The sequence below is a fragment of the Sus scrofa genome, chromosome 8 (genome assembly GCF_054392235.1).
Source record: "Sus scrofa isolate SSC_HxYL_T2T_F1_AM1 chromosome 8, Sscrofa_HxYL_maternal_Yorkshire_Landrace_v2.0, whole genome shotgun sequence".
NCBI classification, from domain to species: Eukaryota; Metazoa; Chordata; class Mammalia; order Artiodactyla; family Suidae; genus Sus; species Sus scrofa.
This window is the reverse complement of record NC_139390.1, coordinates 3,150,817-3,176,827: the sequence shown is the minus strand read 5'-3', so window position 1 is coordinate 3,176,827 and position 26,011 is coordinate 3,150,817. Positions and strand designations below refer to the sequence as shown.

At 52.7% G+C, this 26,011-nt stretch overlaps 1 protein-coding gene across 1 annotated transcript in view; it reads right to left on the bottom strand.

Moving 5' to 3' along the window:
• Positions 1-26,011, bottom strand: part of AFAP1 (actin filament associated protein 1) — a gene marked incomplete at its 5' end in the record, with an annotated part of 128,308 nt that overhangs the window by 58,766 nt on the left and 43,531 nt on the right. The window contains 2 exon segments of the mRNA NM_001253821.1: positions 9,477-9,571; positions 12,299-12,427. Of these exon segments, the coding sequence (NP_001240750.1) occupies positions 9,477-9,571; positions 12,299-12,425 (222 nt within the window).

Below are 26,011 nucleotides of genomic sequence, written 5' to 3'. Positions count from 1 at the left end.
CTCGAGCGGAAAAGAAATTGCCCCGTGAGCTGCTTCCCGCTCCCGGCTGGCTCTCCACCCTCGTCTGCTCACGGCCCCCTCAGCCCAGGCCGGGCCCCCCACGCAGGCCATGTGACTCACTGGCCGTCGCTGGGGCTGCCGCACACGCAGGCCCCCCCCCACCCCCGGAGCATGAGCAGGGGTCCCCTCTCTCCTCATGGCTCTGCCCACACCCTGGACCCTCCCCGGCCCCCAAGCTGCCTTTCTCCTCCGAGGCCCACGGCCCCGCACGGGAGAGCCGCAGGGGCACAGGGATGGTTCCGATCCGATACGCTCATCGCACAGCGAGCCGAGTCCCATGGGGGCCGAGTTCATGCCTCACCCCCCTCCTGACACGTGCCAGGGGCCCTCTGAACAGGAGCAGAGGAAGTCGCCCAGGAGCCAGCCTCTGAAAGACACTGGCAACTTTCTCCGGAGAAGGAGCCTGCTCGGTACTCAGTGCAATCACATTGCAGCTCCCTGACCAACCCTGAGCCGGAGGCCCGCTGGCCCTGAAGCCGTAACTTCACACCATGGAAAGCTGTACACACTCCAGCAAGATCGGCGGAGGCGCTGTTCTCTCCAACAGCACTGCTGACTCCAAGGCAGACCCACCTCTTCTCCCCGGGAACACGTACGGCGTCTGCTGGTTCCATCACCCCCTGGTCCTCAGGCCACCGAGGACGGCTGCAGGGCAGGGAAGCCAGCATCTGCCAAATACCTGCGACCGGCCCACGCTGTCTCAGGCCCCTCTACCCTGGTTACAAGCTACGGCAACCAACCCACACGCGGCCATTGAGGGAGACAGTATATCACCTTATATTTTACAGACGTAGAAAGTGAGGCTCAGCCTCTAAAACCACCTGCTAAAAATCAGACACTGGGAGTTCCCACTGTGGCTCAGTGGGTTAAGGACTCAACGTTGTCTCTGTGAGGATTCAGATTCAGTCCCTGGCCTCGCTCTGTAGGTTAAGGATCTGGCATGGGTATGAGCTGTGGTGTAGGTCACAGATGTGGCTCGGATCTGCTGTGGCTATGGCTGTGGTGTAGGCCGCAGCTGCAGCTCCCATTTGAGCCCTGGCCCAGGAACTTCCATTAACTGCAGGTGCAGCCATTAAAAAAAAAAAAAGAAAAGCAAAAAACAAACAACAACAACAACAACAAAGCTGTACAGTAGAAAACGACAGAAGCCTGTAAACCAGCGATAGTGGAAAAAATACAAATTATTTTTTAAAAATCGGACACTAGTCCATGACACGGCTGGGGCTTTCAGGCACCAGGTCTGTCCATGAAAAGATCTTTCTAACACTCATGGTTGTCCTCTCTTTCCCTTTTGTAACAGTTCCCAAAGGGGAAACGTCACCCCGAAAGGAACAGAACGGAGGCCCCAAAGGGACGCGCTCCAGGTTAAGTTTCCAAGTAGACAGCTTCACAGAGAGGGAAACTCCACCGCTTTCCGTGTAACTCAAGTCCTGGCTGCACCACGACGTCCCCGCGGGTGACTAATCACCCCTGCGCACTCAGCCCACTCCTTCCTCTGGCCAGATGAAGAAAGATAATTTAGTCCAGATCATCGGCCCGGATCCCTCCCAGCCTTGAAGGCCGTTCTCTCCCTCCCAGCCCCATCCCGGCTGGAGACCGAGTCGCCCCCCCCACCCCGCTCCGCCCTCCCCTCCAGGGCTGGCTGCCGGCCACCGACACTCTGCGGTCTCACGCTGGACCCTAGCCAGGTCCCTCCTCAATTCCCGGGGGGCAGGAGGCGGTGCGGGAGTCCACGCGGGGTTAAAATCTTCGCTCAGTGCTTTGGAAAACAGCTGCCTGATGCCTGAGTGTCTCTATTCATGAAAGGAGAGTGTTTCAACTTCCGCTTAGTGTGTCGAAACAATCAAATTATTCATGTTCTGGGAAAGCAGCACACAGGATGGGATCAAAGTCAGGTTTATGAATCGGCCCAGCCTCCCGTCCTAGGGCTGCAAAGGTGTGTGAAGCGGGGGCTGCCTCTGAGCTGATGGGATGTCTCGGGCCCCGCTGGGGGGTCTCCTGTAGTCGGCACAGCCTCAATACAGGGCCTGAAACCCACGCATCCACTTCGAGAAATATATGCCAAGAAAGTCAACTGGCCCCATGAGCAAAAATGGATAAGGATGTTTAATCAGCGTGTTCCACCCCCAAATTCGAAAACAATCTAAATATTCACGAGAGAAGAATGCTTGGCACCGTAGCCCAGCCCTGTGCAGACGTTTGAGAGGACGGGGCACATCCGTGTCATTCCCTTGAAAAAGCGCCACGAGACACGGTTCGGTGGGAGAAACAGGGCCACCAGGCTTTCGGTCAAAGGTGTGCACACGCCCGTCTGCAGGAAGGCAGGTCCGCGGCCAACACGCTGACGCAAGGCTACCGCTTTTTCATGAACGTCTTTACAGCGTCAACTTTTTCCTTAATTCTCACTGTTTTAACATCGGGGAGGACGCTACTTCCACTCTGAAGTCACATCCTGCAAAAGAAATAACCCTCAGAGGAGCACCCTTCCCCTCAGAAACAGTCTCACGTGCTGCTCCCCAGGACCGCGCTTGCCTGAGACTCTGGGTCCAGGCTCGGGCAGAGGCACGATGCTAGGTCAAAGGGCAAATGACGGAGGGCTGAAAAGAGGTCCCAGGAAAATGTGTATTTTTTTTTTCTCTTTTTGCCTTTTCTGGGGCTGTTCCTGTGGCATATGGAGGTTCCCAGGCTAGGGGTGGCATCGGAGCTGTAGCCACCGGCCCATGCCAGAGCCACAGAAACTCGGGATCTGAGCTGCATCTGCGACCTACACCACCGCTCACGGCAACGCTGGATCCTTAACCCACTGAGCAAGGCAAGGGATTGAACCCGCAACCTCATGATTCCTAGTCAGATTCGTTAACCACTACGCCACGACGGGAACTCCGAACATGTTTATTTTTTTAAGCCTGCACCTGGGGCACATGGAAGTTCCTGGGCCAGAGGTGACCTATGCCGCAGCTGCAATCATGCTGGATCCTTTAACCCATTGCACTGGGCTGGGGTTTGAACCCACACCTCTGCAGCAACCCAAGCTGCTGCAGGTGGATTCTTAATCCCTGTGCCACGGTGGGAACTCTGAGGTACTAGTAAAATTTGAAAAAATAAAAAGGAACAGCTGTTAACAGGAGCATCCCCAAAGGGTGGTACCCGAAGCGCCATTCAGCACCATTGCTTCCAGCTCCGTTCCAGGAGTGAGAACTCACTGACGTCACAAAATACTGGGATTTGAAACAGTACAAAACAGGCAAGTCGGGTTTCCAAAGGGAGCTGGAGACCAGAGTGTCGGACGAAGAAGACACACGTCCCAATGCTCGGCACGTGGCGGGCCCGGTCCGGCCTCGTCCTTGTCTACACAGCCTGCCCGCAACTCAGAGTCCCAGTCCCCTCCCTGAAAGTGAGGGCACTGGGTCAGGACCGTCTCTGGCGCCCATCGCAGCTCTAAGATTCCAATTCTGGAATCCTGATCAAGTTGCAGGTCATCGGGCCATAAAGCCAGCTTCACCCATTTCTCACTGTCAGGGACGGCTGACTCGGGGTCCTGCCTACACGATAAATGACACCGGAACCTCCGGCCAGAGCAGGAGCTTCACGTGGACCTTCTAACAGGAAGGCTACACGGCAGCATCCCTCTGCCTGGACCGGGCAGCTTCGCCTCCGAGTCCGAAGAGACCCAGCCTGTGCAAGAAGCGCTTGCACTGTCTCGCTTCGGTCACCAGAGCCCTCCTGGACTGGCTCTCTCAACACACACATGGGCAGAACCAGGGACTCGGGTCCAACCCCACAGCCTCTTCAGAGACTGAAAACGAAGGATGAGAAGCTTCCCGCAGGAATGCCTCGTCTGCGCCTCTGCTGTGCTCGAGATGTGAGCTCGAGAGGCCACAGCACTCGTCACTGGATGACTTGTCTTTCTTTTTTAATTTTAATCTTTTATTTTTTGTCTTTTGTCTTGTTAGGGCCACACCCGTGGCATACGGAGGTTTCCAGGCTAGGGGTGGGATCAGAGCTGTAGCTGCTGGCCTACACCACAGCCACAGAAACACAGCATCCAAGCCGCATCTGTGACCTGCACCACAGCTCACCGCAACACCGGATCCTTAACCCACTGAGCAAGGCCAGGGATCGAACCCACATCCTCATGGATCCTTAGTTGGGTTCGTTAACCATTGAGCCATGACGGGAACTCCTGGATGACTTTTATTTTTATTTATTTATTTAATTTTTTGTATTTTTGCCTTTTCTAGGGCCGCTCCCGCGGCATATGGAGGTTCCCAGGCTAGGGGTCTAATCAGAGCTGTAGCTGCCAGCCTACGCCAGAGCCACAGCAACTCGGGATCCGAGCCACATCTGCAACCTACACCACAGCTCACGGCAACGCTGGGTCCTTAACCCACTGAGCAAGGCCAGGGATCGAACCTGCCACCTCATGGTTCCTAGTCGGATTCATTAACCACTGCGCCACGACGGGAACTCCTGGATGACTTTTAAATTCACAAAAATGGTTCTCCCACAATGAATGCTTAAGCAAATGTGACCTTTCAGTTTAGGAAATCTCATCTGCCTTAGGCAGCCTAAGTTTCTCCTTTCAGGTGTTGTGCCTTATTAGAGAAAATCAATACTTAAAACTGGATAGGAATTGAATGTACAGGCTTGCTTGGCTCACAGCATTGGCCATAATTTAATTCCTATCTTTTGGGAAAGAAAAGCCCATCAGTACTTATCCTTGCTACTTTGAGGAAACGCCTCACAGAAAGTTCTTTTTCTATGAATAATAAGAAATACCATGCTTGGGTGGTTATACGGCATAAATGCAGTGGTTGTGGCTGTTATTTCTGTTATTTCCACACTATAACAATTCTTATCATTGCTGTCTGCCTCCTGTGTGTCTCCTGCTGTTCTGAGAGACTTATTTTTTCTCTCGTCCGTAAAATAACACTGAGAGATTGGCATTTTGATTCCAATTTTACAGATTAGGAAACTTCAGCTCAGGAGGAGAAAGACCCTGCCCAGCATTGCCTGTGCTGCAGAGCTGCTTAGCGGAGGCGCCTGAAGCCAGCCTGGTGGGCATGGGGACAGGAGAAATGGACCCTGAGCAACTATGACCGTAGCAGCCGAGCCCAATCGGATGCAGAGAAGGAAGCATCCAAGCCGCCACGGTGCTGGAGAGCACACGGCTTCCAGCTCCCACAGCATGGTGGGACCAGTCATTTCCGGAAGATGCATCTGGCAGGTGCACCCCCATCTCCTCTGCCCTGAGCCCCCTCCCCCGCCCCACAGGCACTTTCCCTCCCCGCTGCTCCCCTCCACCTTCCCCTCCTCCAGCCCCCATCCATCACTGTCCTTTGCACCAGACCCTCCAATCATCCCTGAGACCTGATCTTAGCAGAGAAAAATACCAGCCTAGAATTTGCAATCAGTTTCTGACTTTAATGCTGCACACACAGTGGTACATCCAGGTCCTGTCTTTCTGGGTACAGTGATTAACATCTGGTAGGAGTAGCAGCCAAAAATGGTCTGATCTGACATAAGAAAAGGAGGGGTCATATGCTACACATCAGCCACAGGTCAGCAAAGCCCTGTCCCCCTGACAAGAGTTCACAGCCCTCCACGGCATCGTCTCAATGCCTGGCGCCACGGGCCAGGCTTTAGGGAGGTACCTGGGCTGCTGCGGGAACTGAGCATCAGAAGGGACTTTCAACGGGTAACAGTGTGTATGGTCTAAACTGCAAGATATGGTTTCAATCCTAACGTCCAGAATTCTAAGCAGTTCTCTTCTTGGCAAAATCAAAGTTTTTACCCAAATGATGTCCCCTTCCATTCTGATCGCTCTTTAATCTGCATTCCTCGCAGCACTTGAGTAAACACTGGGAGGTTATTCACACATATTTTCTTAAGTTTTCTCAAGTTCTATTTAAACAGGACAGAGAATGAGAGCCCGGGGGTGGAGGGGGGCGGCCACGGCCCCTGCCCTTCCTTCTCTGCTGGGAGGCGGGCTCCCTCGGGGCAAGCAGAAGAATCCCACAGCAGTGCCAGCGGGACAGCGATGGGGGGGTCGCCCCCGAGCCGGTTCAAGGTGGAGATGCCAAGGGACCCCCGAGGAGGAAAACAGGATGGTTCATGCCCACGGCAAGGATCACGTCTGATGCCACCAGGGAAATAAACGGTTTTGTTGTTTTCAAGCTTGGGCGCTCGTCTCAACTCTGCAACGGGTAAAAGGCCTGATTTTGCCATAGACTCTCGAAGAAGCTCAGGATCCCCTCCGTCCAACGAAAGAACTTTGGGAAGGACTCCACGCGGTCGCCAGGCAGGGTGCAAAGCCTGGATGGAACCCCCACTGTTTCACAGAGACCGGAAGCAGAATGCTGGTTGGCAGGGGCGGGCGGGGGCGGCTGCTGTTTAATGGGGACAGAGATTTAGTCTGGGAAGGTGAAAAGTCCTGGAGATGGGCAACGGCGGCACCTGCTCAACGGTGTGAATTCGATGCCACTACACGGCACACTGCAAAGTGGTTACAGCGGTAAAGCTCGTGTTATGTATATTTTACCACAATTTAAAAAACCAACCTTGGAGATTCCACTGTGGCTCCGGTTAAGAACCCGACTAGTTCGGGGGTGAGGGGTTGCGCTGGGGGTGTGGGATGGAAATCCTATAAAATTGGATTGTGATGATCATTGTACAACTACAAAAGTAATAAATGCATTTAGTAATAAAAAGAAAAAAAAGAAACCTCACTGTTATCTGCTGGCGTAAGAAGTCATCCCATTTACATAAGGTCTGGCCTGAAAATACTGAAGCATTAAACTGCTGTCCCACGCCATCTAAACGCAGTGTAACCCCTGGCGTTTCAGTGACCACGTGAAAGTATTTCTCGAGAAGGCCGTGATGGGCTGTCATTCGCATGGTACCAAAGCCCTGCGTCTCCCTGGCTCTTTTCTCTCGCGGGAAGGTCAGCGTCTCCCTGTCCATACGGGAAGCACAGTGACCGATTGTCTGGATCAGACCCGGCTGGAGGGCTGGGCGCTGGGACCGGGCAGCCAACAGCAACACAGAGGGGACCCACGTCCGGACGAGGTGCCGCCTGGGCACGGCGCCCCCGCGCAGGCTGCATGCTAAGCACCAGCCCTTTGATGGCTGCCCAGCCCTCAGCAGAAAACAAAAACAAAACTCTGTCGGAAAGCTCAGCCCTTCCAGAGATGTTTTGATTATGCATATGCATATTTTGGCCTCTCCCAGTGTCCCCAGGAAGCGAGGGGGCTGGCCGTCTGTACACCCCCTGCATACCACACCGTCGTCCAAGCCCCATCGGCCACACGGAAGGGGACACCAGTTCAGCCAGGACGCTGGCCCCCTGCCCCCAGATGCCAAGGGAAACACAGAAACAGCCACTAGTCCCTTCCCGTGTAGAAGCAAGACTGACTTTTTGATGTGGGCCCTGACCTGGGGGTCATCGGCTCTTTCTGCTGTTGGACGTGAGGGACGCAAAGAGGCAGAGACGAACACCGTCTCCGAAGGGTTAAAAGTGAGTTTCCTCGGGAGAACGTCAAAAGGAGGCGCCTGCAGCAATGGTAGGAAGTTTCCCTGACGCAGGATGAGCAAAGTGTGGAGATACGCTGGGGGAGGGGTCCACGGGGCGGTCAAGGGGACCCGCAGAAAGCGCCGTTCGGCCCTACAAGGGATGCCACGGTAGAGGACGACTCGCTCCTCCTGGGTAAACGCGCACAGCCTCCTTCAACGCCGCACGCAGGAGTTACAAATGCACGCGGGGTCCAAACGCATGAGAAGTAACGCCCGTTTGGAGGACCCCACATCTTACACGAAAAACCAGTCCTTCGGTCCTTCAGGCTGCTGCGAGGACCTTTCTGAAGTCCTGGGCAGGCCCAGGGCCCTTCGAGGCTTCACTCCCCTGCAGCGGGTTCCAGCCTCATCTGCAGAACCACCCACCTAAACTCTACCATCCGGCTCCACGGAGGGGCTTGTAACGCCTGCCCGCCCGAGTCCAGGGCGGGTCTTTCTTGGGATCTGTCTGCCTCCATCTGCGGTGTGCCCTCTGCCGGGCACAGCCTCCTGCCCATCGCATCTTTACTCCACCATCAGCTAATTCTCCTGAAGGCCAACGGGCCAACCACCAATGACCAACTGGACAAAAGCCAACTCACCAAAGCGGGCCACGTACTGAGCGACTGGCTTGCTTGCTAAATAAGGAATTCAGCGAAACACGCTGGGAAAATACAGCTGAGCTGTCTGAAAACCACTCTCCCCTCCACTGACTCACTGACGTGGTCCGTGGTCTTCATTCCACGTGTGAAAGGCCCGACCGACGTCCACAAAATGCTGACCCTCTGCGGTCAGCAGCCGCCCGTCCAGGGCGCCAACGAGATGGTGCCGTCCGCTGAGTGTGCACTTTGCCTGCTTATCATCCGCGCCTGAGCCATCACACGTCTTCGCTGGACCCACACCGCCTTTTCTAGAAAAAGGAGTTTCGCACCATTCCCACGTGTAGAGTTATGACAGGGGCTCTCTGAGGTCGGGTTGTGAGGCGTCAATAAAATTACAAGTGAAAAAACAGCACGATTATTTCCTGCTAAATAATCCGTGATGTGTGGGAAACCCAATAGGGGCTAGTTCCCTTCCTCTGCAAGGGATCATTGAGCGGCCACTGGAGATCAGCCGTGTGCTGGACCAGGCAGGACAGAACTACATCAGACACAACCCCGCTTCCCTGCAGGTCTCATCGTGGGGGAGAGATGACCCGATGATTCAAAGAGAAAGAAAACACTAGCAAGAGCATTGCGAAGTAACTGACTTTGCTCAAATTTGGAATGAAAGTCTCATTTCCCCGAGGAAGCAAATGACAAAATAGCAAAAGGTGGAAAAAGCTGAACGGTCCATGAAAAAGGGCATATGCTGCGGTCCCTAGCTTGCAAAAATAGCAAAAGGACTCCAAAGCAAATTGTGAATGCAGAAAATCAAATAAAATACGCATTCCTGGACTATGTACATATTTGTGTTCCGGGGGTGGGGGTGGGGGGAGAAGGTATTTAATCCCAGAAGAAGCATAACTATAAAAGTTCAAGTTTCAGATGAAAGTATTCGAATTCAGAGGTAACCCAGAAAAAGGGCACATCCCTATAGGCTCTACGATCACTGGTTTTTCCTGCTAAATCACTGATTTTTTTAAAAAATCTGACTTAAAAACACATTTCCATGGATCTCTGGCTCCAGCAAAGAAAGACCAATTCGCAGTGGAGGCTATGGTCATAGCCTCCCACCCACCTGTTACTAGCAGCCCCCAAACACACTCCAAGGAGTGCCTTGGGCAAAACAAGGCCTCCTTTCTTCCAGAATTGGGTTTTTGTCATCTGCCCCTGGAACCAAAAGTAACCCAGGCGTCCAGGGCTTCTTGCGATGGTGGGACTCACCAGCCATGGCTGCGGGATCTCTGGCAGAGGCATCTGGGGAGGGGCCGGCAGGCTGTTGGGGGTCTCTGGCTTTGCAGCATCTTTCACTTCAAAACCTGTACCAACCCAAACCACAGAACTGGATGAGGAGGAGGGTGGAGATGAGTTACCAGCAGCCATCGCCCGCCCCCAGCCCCTCACGGAACACTTCATGAATATTTATTTTCTCTAATCCTTTACAATAATCCTGCAAGGCAGCGATTCTTCTTCTCCATTCTAGAGGTGAAGGATCTATGGCTGGAAAAAAAAGAAGGTTAAAGAACTTAATTGAAACAAAACCTTCAGTGGATGAATTTTAAGCAAACTAAAGAGCTGAAGAGAAAATCAGTGAATTGGAAAATAACATCCAGGGAGTTCCCACTGTGGGGCAGCGGAAACGAATCTGACTAGTATCCAGAGGATGCAGGTTCCATCCCTGGCCTCGACAGTGGGTCGGGGATCCGTGAGCTGTGGTGCAGGTCGCAGATGAGGCTCAGATCCTGAGGCTTGGATCCAGCTGTAACATAGGCTGGCAGCTGTAGCTCTGATTCAACCCCTAGTCTGGGAACTTCCATGTGCCGTGGGTGCGGGCCTAAGAAGAAAAAAAAGAGAGAAAAGAAAAGAAAAGAAAACATCCAGAATGAAGCATGGAAAGGAAAAGGGTTGGAATGAATTGGGCGGAGGAAGAGAGGAAGGAAAAGCAGGGGACTCAAGAGGCCCAAACCACGGTGTGTTCAGACTGGAAATCCACAGTGGCAGAGAGATGGGTGTATGCGGAGGAGATGGGGTTGAAAGAATTGTTTCCTCCACTGACAAAAGCAGCGGTGGGAAAGGACAGTCAGTAGTTGAAGCATCCACCGTGTGTCAGGCCGTGCTGGGAAATGTTTGACACTATCTCATCAATCCCTCACGTCACCATCCGCCCCAGGTGCCCTGCTTCCAGAGGAGGAAACTGAAACACAAAGAGATTAGTGACTTCTGCGGAGTCACAGGCTGGGCACCAGGCTGAGACAGAAAGCAAAGCCTGTTGGACTACAGAATAGACACACGTGACCACGTGTCAAACACGGCTGGGGTTCATCCATGGGCAACGACGGACAATGAAAGGTCCATGCAGGAAAGGAGCAACGTCATTTATAAGTGGTCGTCTCATCTCTATCTCTGTCTGTCTCCCTACTGTCCCCAAACCCGAATCCTTGTTCTGCACTCCTGTCTCAGCAACCGGTCCCACCATCCAGCCGGGACCTCATGCAGCTCTTGTTCAATCTGTGACCAGATCCTTGAACCCATCGCCAAGACAGACAAGGAGAGCTTTCTGGAATGCAAATCAATGTCAAATCGTGGCTTCATATACTAAAAACCAAAAAACAAACAACTCCACATTCGAATGGGTGAGGCGCATGGTATGTGAATTAAATCTCAAAGACGCTGTTTAAAAGAAACTTCTACAGCTCATCCAGCCTCTTCCACTGAGCCTTCTAGAGCCAACATCCTGTCCTGCATCCCGTCCCCAACGCTCTCTCAGAAGCCGGTTTGCTTTCTCCCTGCTATTCTGTCTTACCCACTGTGCACAAGAGGTACCACCGCAGGCCTGAGGCTGCCATCTTTATAAGGGCCTGCTGGCAAGCTTGGCCCTTGGCCAGCCTCTGGGGACATGGATTTCAGAAGGGTTCCCACTGTTCCCGAATTGATAAGGTCGGTTACTATGCCAAGACTGAGCAAACGAACAATCTATGCCAAACACCTCCTGTGATGGCTAATTTGGGTGCCAACTTGACGGGGCTCTGGGATACTGGGAGAGCTGGCAGAGTGTTATGTCTGGGTGTACCTGTGAGAATGCTTCTGGAAGAGATAAGCCATCAAGTTGGAGAACTGAGAAAGGGGGACGGCCCTCCCTGGGGAAGGTGGGTACCATCCAATCTGTCGAGGCCCCAACAGAGCAAAAAGGTCCAGGAAGGACGAATGCGCCCTCTCTGCTTGAGCCAAGATGCCCATCTTCTCCTGCCCTCAGACGCTGGGGCTCTTGGCTCTTGGACCATGACTTACACCATCAGCCCCCTGATTCCCAGGCCTGCGGACTCAACTGAGTCACAACACTGGCCATCCTGAGTCTCCAGCTTGCAGAGAACAGGTCAGGGGACTTCTCAGCCTCCATAATAAGCCAGCCCCTATAATAAGTCTCCCCTTATATTAGCTCTATCCCACTGGTTCGGGTTTTCTGGGGAGCCCTGACCAGGCCTACTTTCCTGGGAGCTTGGGGTTTTGGAACTGGAATGTGCCAGGCCGAGAGTGCCTCTGCGAGAGCCCCCAGTAAAATCTCTGGGCAGTGAGGCTCTAATGCGCTTCCCTAAACAGAAACGTGGCACCCGGGCTGCTGTGTTTTTGTTGCCCAGGAAAAGCTGTGGTCTGTGTGGCCCTCTCGGGAAGAAGAGCACAAGGAATCCAGGACATGGAACCTTCCAGACTCAGCCTGGGTCTTTTTCCCTCGCACCCTGGCTGTCTATCCTCACTGCATCTGCAACAAACCCTGATAAAATACAGCTTTGCACTGTGTGTTTCTAGTGAACCTCTCAATGTCGGGGTGCTCTCAGGGACCCCCCAGCACACCCACTATTCCATTTAGCTCCTTAAAGCCTCTGCCTCCGTAAACCCAGAGGCCAGCACGGTACCTGCCACAGAGCGAAGCCGTCCATGGCAACCTGATGAATGAATACTTTGATTCAGGAATACGCTGCAGATAGATAGATGAGGACGAAAGACGGCAGAGAGGCCAAAAGAGACTGGAAGAAGAAAGACACACGCACCTTTGGACGACTGTACCCGCAGCAGGATGTCGGTGATAACTGCCTTCTTCTCCCTGACGGTGGATGTCAGATATTCGTGGTCCAGGAGTTCAAGAAAGAGACGAAGTTCAACTATTAGCTCTTCCATTGCTGAAAACAAAGGAGAGAGGCGAGTACCATTAGAACCGTGGATTTGCAAACGTCGGACCAGGAAAGCTGAGTTTTACAGGGAGTGGTTCATCATTAGCTCCGTGGCTGACCACTGCTTCCAGACCTGAAAAGCAAGTTAGCTGAAGCCGGGTCGTCAGAAGGATTCACGCATCGCCCTCTAGACAAATGGGCTGCTCCTTCGCTTCTGCTTTGAGGCAACGGTACCCGGCTGGTGGAAACGCCAAAGCCATGCTGCCGACAGATGCAGTCACGACCCAAAAGCCTGACACTGTCATCTGGTGGCAACTTCAGGATATTCAATTTCAGTGTCAAGAAAGAGGTGAGAGTTTAAAATACCAAATAGCTTTCAAGCAGCCATGAGGACGTGGTTTCAGAAAGTCAACACCCAACTCTGCTTTGGCAGGGCCGGCTCCCTCCCCAGGAAGACAGGGGGCACATTTCTGCAGTTACGACCGGGAGGCTGGGTGCCAGGGAGGACCTCAAGGTAAGTTCAGGTCCTGACTCCCACCCTGTCTTCCAGGATTACGGCAGACTTTCCCTCGGCCACCCACGCGTCGGGACCAAGGGGCTGATGCCCGCAGTTTGCACACCATGGTGGGAACCTCTGAGTGATACCAAGACCCTTCACGGCATCTGCGAGGTTAAGCTGTTTTCGTGACACTATGACACAGTTCGGCTTTCCTTGCGTTGACGGGGCACGTGAGGGGTGGTGAGTCTGCTGGCCTCTTGGTGCAAATGAAAGCGGGGACATCAAACTCTACCAGTGGTCACCGGATTCTTCACTTCTACACCAGCAGGAAAAAATACGTTCAGGTTTTAAGATGCTGCCCTCCCTTCAGCGCGTCTTTGATGAAGCAGCAAAAACCACTGCGCTTCCTGGATCTCAACCCTGGAGGACACACTTTTCGAACATGCTGTGGGATGACGGGGGACGCTTGCGAGAGACACTTCTGCAGAGCCCGGAGGGCGTTGCAGAAGAAGCACGTGGACGACCGCTTGAGCTGTGAGCTCCACGAAGCCGCTTTCTTCTCGCAGCACCAAAGAAATGATAGACACTCTGTAATTACTCAGACTTGAGGATGCGCCTGACACTTCTCAACCGTGAACAGAGTAAGCTCGCCCGGTCAAGGTAAACAGTGACAGCATTTGTTGCCAACGATAAAAGATGAGCTTCCAAGTGAAAAGAAGAATGTCAGACATGGGAGTTCCTGCCATGGCTCAGCAGAAATGAATCCGACAAGCATCCATGAGGATGCAGGTGCAATCCCTGGCCTCCCTCAGTGTGCTGGGGATCTGGTGTTGCCGTGAGCTGTGGTGTAGGTCATAGACGTGGCTCAGATCTGATGTTGCTGTGGCTGGGGTGTAGGCCCGCAGCTGTAGCTCGGATTCCACTCCTAACCTGGGACCCTCCATATGCCATGGGCACGGCCCTAAAAAGACCCCCCAAAGAAAAAAAATTCGAACATGTGTGTCCACCACCAGGCACACAGCCGCTTCTCAACAGAGACGTCTAATGGGTTGGGGGTGACGCTAAGGAATGTGGCCTCCCCGCGGATGGGGCCTGGAACTCATGACGTCATGAAACCACACACGGGCGAAGGCCCATCTCACGGGTGAAGCAAGTGGCGATGTGCCCTGTGGCAGAGAGTGAATACTCGGTCACAGCATCAGCCTCCAGGTCGTGATCAACGTTTAAGAAACTACCCCTTGCAGGGTTTGGGTGTAGTTTCAGATTCTTCCCCGAAGTCTCTTTTCCAAGCACACACCTGTGTGAGGCCAGGCTCTCTGTACGCACCTCCCCCAAAAGAATGGTTGGGAACAATCAGAATGCGGAAATGGATACGGAAGTCCAGGCTCCTTCTATTAAGCCAGACAAGGAAGATATTTGTCAAAATATAAATCAGGGCCGCTCTTTCACTAATGAGCTCATTTTGGTAAATGCCGTTATGTTTCATTAATCTTTCAATAAATATTTTAAAAATCTGTAGTTTTAAATGCTAATATGATGAATATCTACAGACATAACCACATAAACAAAAGCTCTTTGGGGTCCTCAATATATAGATGAGGCCGTAAAGTCCTAAGCAAAGAAATTCGGGACCCACTGGTCTACGGGGTTCTTCCCAAATCTGCTAATCTACACGCCTAGACACCCTCCAGAATAAAAGATCTTAGCCGAGGCCACCGTTTTATCATCGCCAAGGCTCTCATAATTGTCCTTCCCTTTTTTTTGGCCACGCCCTCGGCATGTGGCCGTTTCTAGGCCAGGGATCGAACCTGCACCACAGCAGTGACCCAAGCCACGGCAGCAACAATGCTGGATCCTTAACCTGCCGCCCAGGAACTCCTCTCATAATTTTTGATACATGGGCACAGAAATGGCAGATGAGTTCAGAGCAGGCACGATGTGCGAGCTAGGCTGTTGGGCAATTTCCTTATTTCCCCCCATGAATGAAGAGGCTGGAGTAAGTTAGCCTCGTTAAGGTCTTTTGCAATAGGAAAACAATTTCCTGATGATTCCAAATAGAAAGCAATTTCATCTATACTTTTAAAATGCTGGGCTTACCAGTATTATCCGTAATAGCCAAAATGTGGAAACAAGCCAAGCCTCCACTGATGGATGGATGGATATATAAAACGTGGCCCATCTGTACAGTGATTAGGTTATTCGGCCTTAAAGAGGGAGAAAATTCAGGGGGTTTTCTTGTGGCTAAGGAAGGGAGGGGGAGTTCGGGTTTGACGGGACAGAGCTGCAGCTGCGGAAGCTAAGGGTCCTGGAAGTGGCAGTGGGGATGGGGACCCAAGGATGGGAGGGTGCTTGGTGGCGCTGAACGGCACGCTCAGAAAGATGGAAAGCGGTCAAAGCTGTGCTGTGGATACTCGACCGCAATAAAAACAAAAGCAACCTCGTCCAAAAAACTGGAGGGCTGCTAAGAGCTAGAAGCAAGAATGTGGAAAACGTTTACGGGTCTGGGTTAAACTTGCAGTAGCCATTCTCTAACTGCGTTTGCAGATGCTTTTATCAGAATTGCCTCTCTGGCGCATGGCCAAATCCTCTTTATCCTGAGGGATTTCATTTAGGTTTCATCTAGCAGCCTTGAAACAGCAGAGATGACCAAAGGCTGCATCTGTCCCAACCTCCTCACCCTGAGCTGCCCTTACGGCTCCATGGAGGATTTCACGTGGACCCTTCCAGGCTGGGAGTTTCCTGCGACCACTGTTGGGTTCCTACCCAGCCCAGGCTCCTCTTTTCAGAGGGCATTGCCCTCCACGACAAGGTGGGCTCTCGGCAGCCGAGACGCCCCCAGGCCCTGCAGGCTGCCTCCCATTCCCAGGCCACAATTCATTGCACCACCACTGCCCAAGCTGGTCAATCAGATTCTCTTTCCTGTGTGTTTTGCCTGGGATCAGGAACTCTGCGGCAGCTGAGATCCCGACCTGAAGACACGTACACGCAGGAGCCATGGAGCTATCGTGTTTAGCACGAATGCCAGTGGGCAAAGTGACTGCCCTCGAGGGGTCATGCAGGTTCACTCAGAGCAAGAGAGAGGAGGCATCAGACAGATAGGACACCGGATAGATTCCTCACACCTTTCTGGACTTGCATGCGAAGCTCCCCAGGCCACGTCATCAAACCCACACTGTAGCACTTCCCGTTGTGCCTCATCAGGTTAAGGACCCAGTGCTGTCTCCGTGAGGATGCAGGTTTGATCCCTGGCCTTGCTCAGGGAGTTAAGGATCCAGCATTGACACAAGCTGCAGCATAGGTCACAGATGCGGCTCAGATCTGGTGTTGCTGTGGCTGTGGTGTAGGCTGGCAGCTGCAGCTCCAATCCAGCCCCCAGCCTGGGAACTTCCATATGCCACAGGTATGGCGGTAAAAAGAAAAAAATATATCCATGCCATAGCAGTGACCCAAGCCACAGCACTGACAATGCCAGGTCCTTAGCCTGCTGCAACTTCCCTAAATGACGTCATCCTTAAAATTAGAGGATGATGATGGTGATAATGATTTTTGCTTTTTAGGGCCGCACCCGCGGCATATGGAGGTTCCCAGGCTAGGTAGGGGTCGAATGGGAGCTACAGCTGCCGTCTACACCACAGCCACAGCAACGTGGGATCCAAGCCTCGTCTTCGACCTACACCACAGCTCACAGCAACGCCAGATTCCTGACCCACTGAGTGAGGCCAGGGATCGAACCCACATCCTCACGGATGCTGGTTAGATTTGTTTCTACTGCACTGAAAGGGGAACTCCATGTGGCTCGGTATTGTAACGAGGGTGAAATGAGCTGGTATCCGCATGGAGGCGAGCACTTGGTAGCTATTACCATTATTATCAGCATACGCTCCTCTTACGAGAATTCACTTTAAGACTTGGGATCGGTGCACACAGCAAGTGGAGACAACCGACAGACTTCTCATCTTCTAAAACTAGTTAAGTCCTTAAATGTCCATCCCCACCTTGAGAAAAGTCATGAAGTTCTATTCTGCACAACTCTGCAAATACATTTATAACTAGGCGAAGCAGATAATTTCACAGAAAAGAATACAATTTACCAAATTGTTATAGAAAGCTTACACGGGCTGATTTCCATATGGAAAGCAAAGAAAGTTATCAAAGGAGTTTCCTCACGAAAAAGCACCAGCCCCAGATGGTTTTACAGGGGAACTGTACCAAACCCGAAACCTCGAGGCTACTACATTAATTGTTCCGAAGGATGGAAAGAGACAATTTTCCTAGTCCTCCCTTTTCAGACGTAGGTATAAAAAATGATGCCTAAACCTGATAGAGATGGTATGAAAAAGAAAACCAAAGACCAATCTTACTTTCAAATATCTACGCAAAAATTCTAAATAAAATATTACCAAATGGAAGCCAACACACTACGTTAACAGCACACATGACCAAATGAAATTAATTCCAGGAATGTAAAGATAACTCAACATTGGAAAATCTACTAAAATAATTCACTGTATTAATAAATCTAATGAGAAGAACGTCAGATTCTCTCCACAGATGATGAAAAAGCCTTCAGAACCATTCAGCACCCATTCCTGATTGTTTAAGACAATAAAATGGGACCGGATACGTACTTCCTTAGTTTGGTGCAGTGTGTGCATTAAGTGTTCTAGGATGTCTGTGTTCCTTCTGGCGATTCATCACCCTCAGGTTGATGGTGTTAGGAGGTGGGGGCCTTTGGGAGGTGATGGGTCACGAGGTTGGGGCCCCAAGCAACAGGATTAGTGCCCTTACAAGAGAGGCCTGAGAAAGCGCTCCGTCCCTTCTGCCACGCGCAGATACAATGACAAGTCGGCCGTCTGCAACCCAGAAGACGGTCTTCAGCAGAACCAGACTGTGCTGGCACCCTGACCTGGCACACCCAGCCTCCAGAACCCTGAGAAGCTCATTGCTGCTCCCTATGAACCACCTTGTCTGTACATTTTGTTACAGCAGCCCAAACAGACCGAGACACTCTCATAAAACAAAACCAGCACCTCACTTCATGAGGAAACAGTCCAGGCGTGGCCACTAAGGTCGCAAATGCATCAGGGAAGCCCACTTCCTCCTCCACTAACACCGCGTCGGAAGCACCAGCCAGTGCAGGTGGAAAGTCAAGAATGGAAGAGAGAGAGAGAAAAGAAATGGCGTATTCGCAGCTGATGTGGAAGTGTGCCTACAACACCCAAGAGAACCAACGCTAAAACGACGACAAGAAAAAATGGTAACGAAGTGGGATGTACGGAGACTGTTGCTTTCCTGAGTGATTTCTGTACCAAACAGCCCACACGAGGTACAGTGGAAGAGACGCTCCCATTTTAAAAAGCAATTAAAAGGTAAAACATGTAAAATACGTCAGCGGGCAACACGTAAAACTCACATAAAGAAAATTTAAAACACTCCCGAAAGACAAAGAAGTGAACTTGAGCAAGTAGAAAATGCCCCTTTGCCTTGAAACAGAACAACTTCACATCAGACGGACGTCAGCCCCTTCCACGGCAACAGGGAAATGTACTGCAAAGCACAGAAATACACAAAAATTGTCTTCTGTGTCTCAAACCAGACAAACTGATTCTAAGGTTCGGGGCGCAAAATAAGGGGCATCCAAGAACAAGGAAGAGGACCGGCCGGGTCCCCCATCAAACCGTAATATGCATCATATGCGATCACTTGGATGTGGGGTCTAATGAAAAATGGCACAAATGAGCCTACAAAACAGAAACGAACTCACGATCTCGAAATCAAATGTGTGGTTACCGAAGGGGAAACTTGGGGGGGGTGTAAATTAGGAGTTTGGGATTGACACACACACACAACTCTATATAAAATAGATTAGTAAGAAGGACCTACTGTGTGGCACAGGGAACGCTACGCTCGATGCTGTAGAATGACCTATACGGGGAGAGGATCTGAAAAAGAGAGGACACATGCATCACTGCATCACTTTGCTGTGCCCTGGAACGAACACAACATCGTGAGCCAGCTATGTACTCCAACATGATTTTTTTAAAAAGGTTTCTCCCGCCCCTCCAAAAACCATTAGTATAAAGGTTGTGTCACTTAAATGGTGTTAGACTGGCCCATAAGTTCCCAGAAAGTCCAGAAACAGACACAAATACATGCAGGGATGTAGCCGAGGATGAAGACCATGTCTCAAACCGATGGGAAAGACGCATCTCTCAATAATGGGGGTCAGGACAACGGGTAGCCACTTGGGGTAAAAAGATAAAACTAAATATTGTACCACATACGAGCAGAAGCATCCAAAGGTACTTGAGAATCTAAATGTGAAAACTGAAACCATTCAAGTCCTAGAAAAAACAGGCAGTGAGCTCCTTGGTGGGAGGAAGATTTTCTAACCGTGACTCAGAATCAGACACAACAGACTGAGGGATGAGACGGCGCGAAGAGCGGAGGCTGAGGCTCGAGGGCGTCAGGACTGAGTGAGGGACGTCGTGTCCTCCTGCCGGCCTGCACAGCCTCGCCCGACGGCACATCCCCCGAGCTCGTGGCGACACCGGAAAGCTCCTGGCCTCCGGGCAGCTGCCCTTCATCACGACAGTCGGCTCTCTTCTCTTCTCGAACACAGGCAGGACCGGGGAACAGGTTTCATGAAGTGCATCTCCTGCCCCCCACTACGGACCCCTGGGGACACTGCAGGCTCCTGAGAAGATTGCCCTGTCCGCTTTCTTTCCAGTGACATCCTGGGCCTTGTGGAAGACTCTTAACCGGCCCCTGCTTGTTTTTCCAAGACCCCCTCTTCCCACCCCCACCCGCACCCACAGCGCTTCTGAATGACTCGGGGTCCCACCTACACCAGGCTTGCTTTTGCCCGGACCCCGGCCCGCACTGTGGCTCTCTGTGCTGTGCCTCAACCCTGGGCACCCCTGTCTCATCCCTGACACCCACCCTTACACACCTGTCCCAGGTGGCCTCTTACCTGTGTACCTCCCAGCTTACACCCACGGCCGTCCTCACATTAGGCTGCAAGGGTGGGTTTATGCGTCGCCTCCCACCCTGCCCCGCCCTGCCCCTCTCCCGGCAGCCCGAAGTCAGGAACCATGTCTGCCTTCTCTCTGTGCCTAGAATGCTGAGCACAACGCCTGATGCACAAGTCAGAACACGACAGGCACTCGGTACGCATTTGGTGAGCTAATTCACTTGCTTGTTTCTGGAGCGCCATAGTCGGCAAAATTCCTGAGACGTGTTTTGCAGAGAGAGTTGCAGACAAAACACCATGGATCACCCACGCATAGTGAGTAACGATGGCCCCTGTGACATCAGGTCATGCACGTCCAGCGCGGCAGAGGAGTGGTCCTGACGAGTTCCTTTCTCAGTTGGACCATCACCTGGGCAGGACTCGGCTCTGCTAAGACTGCAGAGACCACAGGAGAACATTTAAGGGGCTCGGGGGCTGGGGAGGGGGGTGTGCAGAACTTGCGTGGCACTGCAGCTAAGTGGCCGGCACTCAGGAAAAGCACTTGCATATTTTCCCTTATAGGGTTACAGTTAAGGCTCTTCACGCTGATTCTTCCAAATATTTCCACAGCCTCCGCAGATAATCTACATGCACCGCCTGGAAGGCTGATCTGAGAAATCTCAGAAAAGCAGCCTAGCTTTAGATGCTGTCTGGTCGGACAGTTTCCTCCGCTAGACGAAAAAAAAAGATGCCTTAAAACGCCAGAGGTCTGTGATTTGAGTGACCAGGTGACTGTGAGAATGAAGCACTGAGCTTCCCGGATTCCCGCGCCCTCTTCTCTAACGGGGCATGGAAAGGAAGAGTTCCGTGCCCGCAAGGCTCTGTGGAGGCTCCAGACGCCGCAGTGGATACTCATCTCTGAGTTCAGAGACATTCAATCACTGCTGGCGTCACGTGGGTCTGCAAAGAGGAAGTAAATTAAATACGGTCTCTACCTGTCCTGGGGTCTGGAAGGGGCTTCTGACCATCACAGCTCGGCCTGGGCACAGACTCTGAATCTTGTAAAGATTTATCAATATCCCAAAGCATGTGCCGTCCTAGCTCTAAGAGGGTATGTATGGATTACATGTGTATTCCGGGTCCTGAGACTTTGCTCCTGTGGATTATATAGAGCCAGCAAGAGGTCCCCAAAGAGACTGGGATACAAATCCGTAGGATACATTCTTCCTGAACTGCTCACGAATCTGATAAGGTCAGATCAATACACGGATGGAAGGTGCAAGTGCCAATAGATATTTTCTGTGCTTTTTTGTGGAAAACGAAAGACAAAACCTAGATCTGGACGTGTTTTCATTCATCGTCATCCGTGTACCCCGACACCACCCCAGGAACCAGTGTCCTGGTTCCTGACGCCCGGGTCCTAGGCTGGTCTTTGAAGACTTGACAGAAACCAAGCCGGTGGCGGACAAGAGTTCGACACACACTCTTCAGAGCCTACGTTTTCATTCCACTCACACCAGTTCAATTGAACTCAGCGACGGGCTGTGGAACCGTCCACATCGAAGACCCTGGATGCAGAGTTTCCAGCGGCAGGTCTCCGACGCCCCAGGGTCCATGTTTACCCCCTAGAGCAGCGGAAAGACAGAGTCACGGGTTTCAGGGAAAGTGGCGCGGCCGGGGCTCCATCTCAGGAGAGATGCTCTAGTCTGGAAACAGAGGGAAGGCTGGTCAGGAGCAGGCACGCGCCATCCGACCCGAGGAGTGAAGGGTGACGGCAGGAGGAGGGAATGGAAAAAGGCGAAGGTATGCGCTACTATTTATTGTAAGATCTTTAAAATAGTTACTAAAAACTCACAAAGGTACTTGAGGACCCAAGTGTAGAGTATCCAGCACAAGGAGCAAAACCCACACAGTCGTACATGCCTATTGGAGAGACAAATGCAAACAGACAAAGACACCCAGAAGTTCTGATGGATGCTATGAAAAGAACATTCACCGGCAATTTTTTCTGGCCGTACCTGTGGCATGTAGAAGGTCCCAGGCCAAGGACTGAACCCTCACCACGGCATCGACCTGAACCGCTGCAGTGACAAAGCCAGATCCTTAACCCATTGAGCCACCTGGGAACTCCAACCCACCAACAATTTTATGCTAGTGATCACTTATCAGAAGACACCACACATTTTATCTGATGATGCTGGATAAATGCAATTTTAAGAAAATCTAGATAATGGAATGTTAAGAAAATATTCTGGGGAGTTCCCATCGTGGTGCATCAGAAACGAATCCGACTAGGAACCATGAGGTTGTGGGTTTGATCCCTGGCCTCATTCAGTGGGTTAAGGATCCGGCGTTGCCGTGAGCTGTGGTGTAGGTTGTAGACATGGCTCGAATCTGGCGTGGCTGTGGCTGTGGTGTAGACTGGCGGCCACAGCTCTGATTAGACCCCTACCTAGCCCGGGAACCTCCGTGTGCCATGGGTGCCGCCCTTAAAAAAAGACAAAAAGAAAAAGAAAATACTCTGCCACACATAGCAATAAACAGGGAGAAAGAGCACTGGCCTAGTGAAGGGAGGGTTAATTCTGTTTTTACCGGGAGGAAGACGGGATCCCAAACTGTGCAGACACTCAGAAAACTCTCATGAACGGAGCTCTCCTCATTAGCGTAAACTGCATTGTATCTTTATTCATGAATGAGCTTTCCCTCCAATCAGAGGAGGGAATAAAAACAAGCAAAAGGGAAAAGGGAGGAAGACTGAATGTGTAAACGCGGTCCGGTTCCAACGGGCTTTATGCGCGTGGCACTGGCCAGGTGGATGAAGTCACGGCCCCCCGCTGGGGGAGGCAGCAAACATCACCCCAGTCAAGTCTGCCTCCTGTGAGGTGATGAGACCCCGCTGCAGTGCCGGCCCCTCCCGTGGGCTCGGTGAAGGGGACACGTCTGGCTCCCAGGCTGGCCTCCCACGTGTGGGGAGAGGCCACGTGCTGCCCCCGGTCCCTGAAGGCTCAGCAGAGCAAGGGAAGATGGAGCAGGTGCTGGGGGTGGGGGATCCTGGAGCCCAGCCCTCCGTCTCCCCATCATGCACCCCCCCATGTGAATCGTACAGAGGTATCGCGGGCCGAGCACCCCCTCTCTGCGGACACGTCTGCCATCCGCCTGGCTGAGCTGTCTCTGCACAAGGATGTCTACAGCAGGACGGAGTCTGAGGACTGTCTGGCCCAAGACTCTGGCTCGGGTGGGAACAGGGACTTGCAGCTCATGGCACCCCCGTGTGTCTGGCTGCCCAGATGGTGTGTTTTCTGTGACACGTCCCTCGAGGACAGGGCTAATTCCAGCTGTCAGGCACAAAAGGGGCCCTGGCACCATCTCTGAATGGACAGGCATCACCTAGACACTGTGGCCTCTCGGCGCCAAATGAAGGACGGCTCGCCAGCCTGCGCTGTGACCACCGGCTGCCCCATCAGAACACCGAGCCTCTGCAGATGGCCAGAGTGCCCACGGGGACAGCAGGCTCCCGGGAGGTCATTAGGATGGGGCCAGCTGCAGGATCTCCCGTTTCAGTCACTGGGACCACAGATTTCCTAGGAAATGCCATTGTTCCGTGCTTCCAACTAGATTACACGTGTGTCCCCCGCCACTACTTCGTTTGAATTAAAAAGCCCACCCTAAGGAGGTCCTCTGACACTCGGCCTTTGGATCCAGGGGTTAAGGTGGAGGCACAGGCCTCCCGGATGCTGACAATACCTCTAAGACTTGAGACTTTCCCAGCGAGCAACGCTGAGTGTCCCTGAGATGCCCCCAAGCCATGTCACAATGACAGACAGAACTGAAGTCTCCTCGGCATCCCAGCTTTTCTTCTCAGCATTTCCGAAGCGCTGCAATTATGATGCAGCTTAGCGTGCTCCCCTGACACCAGCCAGCTGGGCTCAAACTGCGACCATCCGGCCATCCGTCAAGGGCGGAGCGGGAGGAGGTGGGTCACAGAGGAGAAGGGGACGGAAACCTCCTCCTGGAGACAGCGGGGCAGCCAAGGGTCAGAGCACATGGCCTGGAGTGGAGAGCGGGGCCAACCGCGACCAGTGGGCGCTGTGCGCGGCTGTCCTGCGTGTCCTGCATCAGGAGACACCGGTCGCACAGCAGAAGGGGTGGTGCTGCGGTCTCGGACTTTGAACTGGTCTAGATTTTGCTTGTTTGTTTGTTTGTTTTTGCCTTTTCTAGGCCCGCACCCTGGCATGTGGAGGTTCCCAGGCTGGGGGTCGAATCGGAGCTGTAGCCACCGGCCTATGCCAGAGCCACAGCAACTCGGGATCCAAGCCGCGTCTGCAAACTACACCACAGCTCATGGCAACGCCGGATCCTTAACCCACTGAGCAAGGCCAGGGATCAAACCCGCAACATTATGGTTCCTAGTCGGATTCGTTAACCACTGAGCCACGACAGGAACTCCCCTGAACTGGTCTAGACTTTCTACATCGAACTAGGGGGCCTGGATAGCCCTTCCCGGTCAGGAAAAGAACATTCAGCTCTGACTCTGAGAAGACATCGGACGGCCCTCACGGCTCTGCGCTGGCTCACACGTTCAGTACGGAAACGCCGATGATGAAAGGATCTGGTTTAATGCTTCCTTTCTGTCCTCCAGACGGGAAAACTATAAACCAGTGCTTCTCGAACTTCCATGGGCTAGTTCGAGACCCACAGGGCAGACTTGTGAAATGCAGATTCTGATTCCGTAGGCCTGGGGCAAGGCCGAAGAGTCTGCATTTCAAAGAAGCTCCCCCCGTCCATGGTCCCACTTAGAGAAGCCAGGCCCTACGCAACACTGTGTTTGATATGCCAGGAAAGGGAGTGCCCACCGTGGAAGCGGGTGAGCAACAGTCTCCCGAAAAAGACAAAGAGGAGTCGCCTGGTGCCTCGGTGGGTTAAGAATCCAGTGTTGTCACTGCTGGGGTTCGGGTTCGACCCCTGGCCCAGGAATGTCTGCAAGCCACAGGTGCAGCCAAAAAAGATGCCAACAAAGAGTGTGAGTGTGTGTGTGTGTGTGTGTGTGTGTGTGTAACTGAATCACTTTGCTGTACACCTGAAACTAACACAACCCAAAGCTACTATTCTTCAATAATTTAAAATTTAAAAATATTTTTTAAAAAAGGAAACGGAAACGGTGCTGTCATCCCTCCCCCCCCCGCTGCCCTCCTACCAGTGAGCACCGGAGGCCTCAACGGAACCCCAATTCAAACTACCAGCAATGCAGGCGGCAGAGGGGACAGCTAGGTCGGTCATCACGTCCCCAAAGACATGCTTGCATCTGGCCGATGGCCTCCACGTGGCAGGTTCGACCAGATCTGAAATGACTTGGTGCCAGGGTTCAGTCGGCACATCCTCATCCGAGTCGGGGGAAAACTGCCAGGTCTGCCCTGAAGCCTCTTTGTGTAAATACGGTTTGTGGGGGCACAGCCACGCCGGCCACCCGTGTCCTGCCCAAGACTGCTTTCCCCCAGGAGAGCACAGCACAGTACTGGCAACCAGCACGATAGCCTCAAACCTTTACGGTACGACGCTTTATAAACCAAGGATTTTCTCCTCTGATCTGGGAATTTGGGGAAATAAACTCCAAAAGGAAAACCTGAAACCCAAGACACTGGAGACAATTCCAACATCACAGAAGCCACTAGAACAGTGTCAACGTGGGGACAGGGAGCTGTATTTTAAGGCAGGCCTGGTAAAGGCTGCAAACAGGGGGAGCCAGTCAGAAATGAGCGGACCAGCCCGCCGCCCAGGCGCAGTCCTTTCCCTGCTAATGATGCTGAAGCTACACACACGGAGACACGGCTGTGATCTGAGCGCAAAGCCACCAGCCGCTGTCACTGTGCCCGCTCCTTATGTAAACTGGGCCCATGTCCCTTTCCCTTGCCCAGCCCTTATGTGACAGGCCCCCAGTGGACAAGTCTGAAGCTGGGCTTCTGAATTAACTGGGGTCCTGTCACTTGTCATCGGGGCTGGGGGAAGGGGGGCTGAGCCCCCTGACAGAACAAGAGGAGAAGCCTGAGGGCTCCTGATGGCGGCAGCAGCCACAGGAGGCTCCCATCACAGGGGAAGGAGGGCCTCACCCCCGGGGCAGGCGGGCAGGCGGACGGGTGGGAGGCGG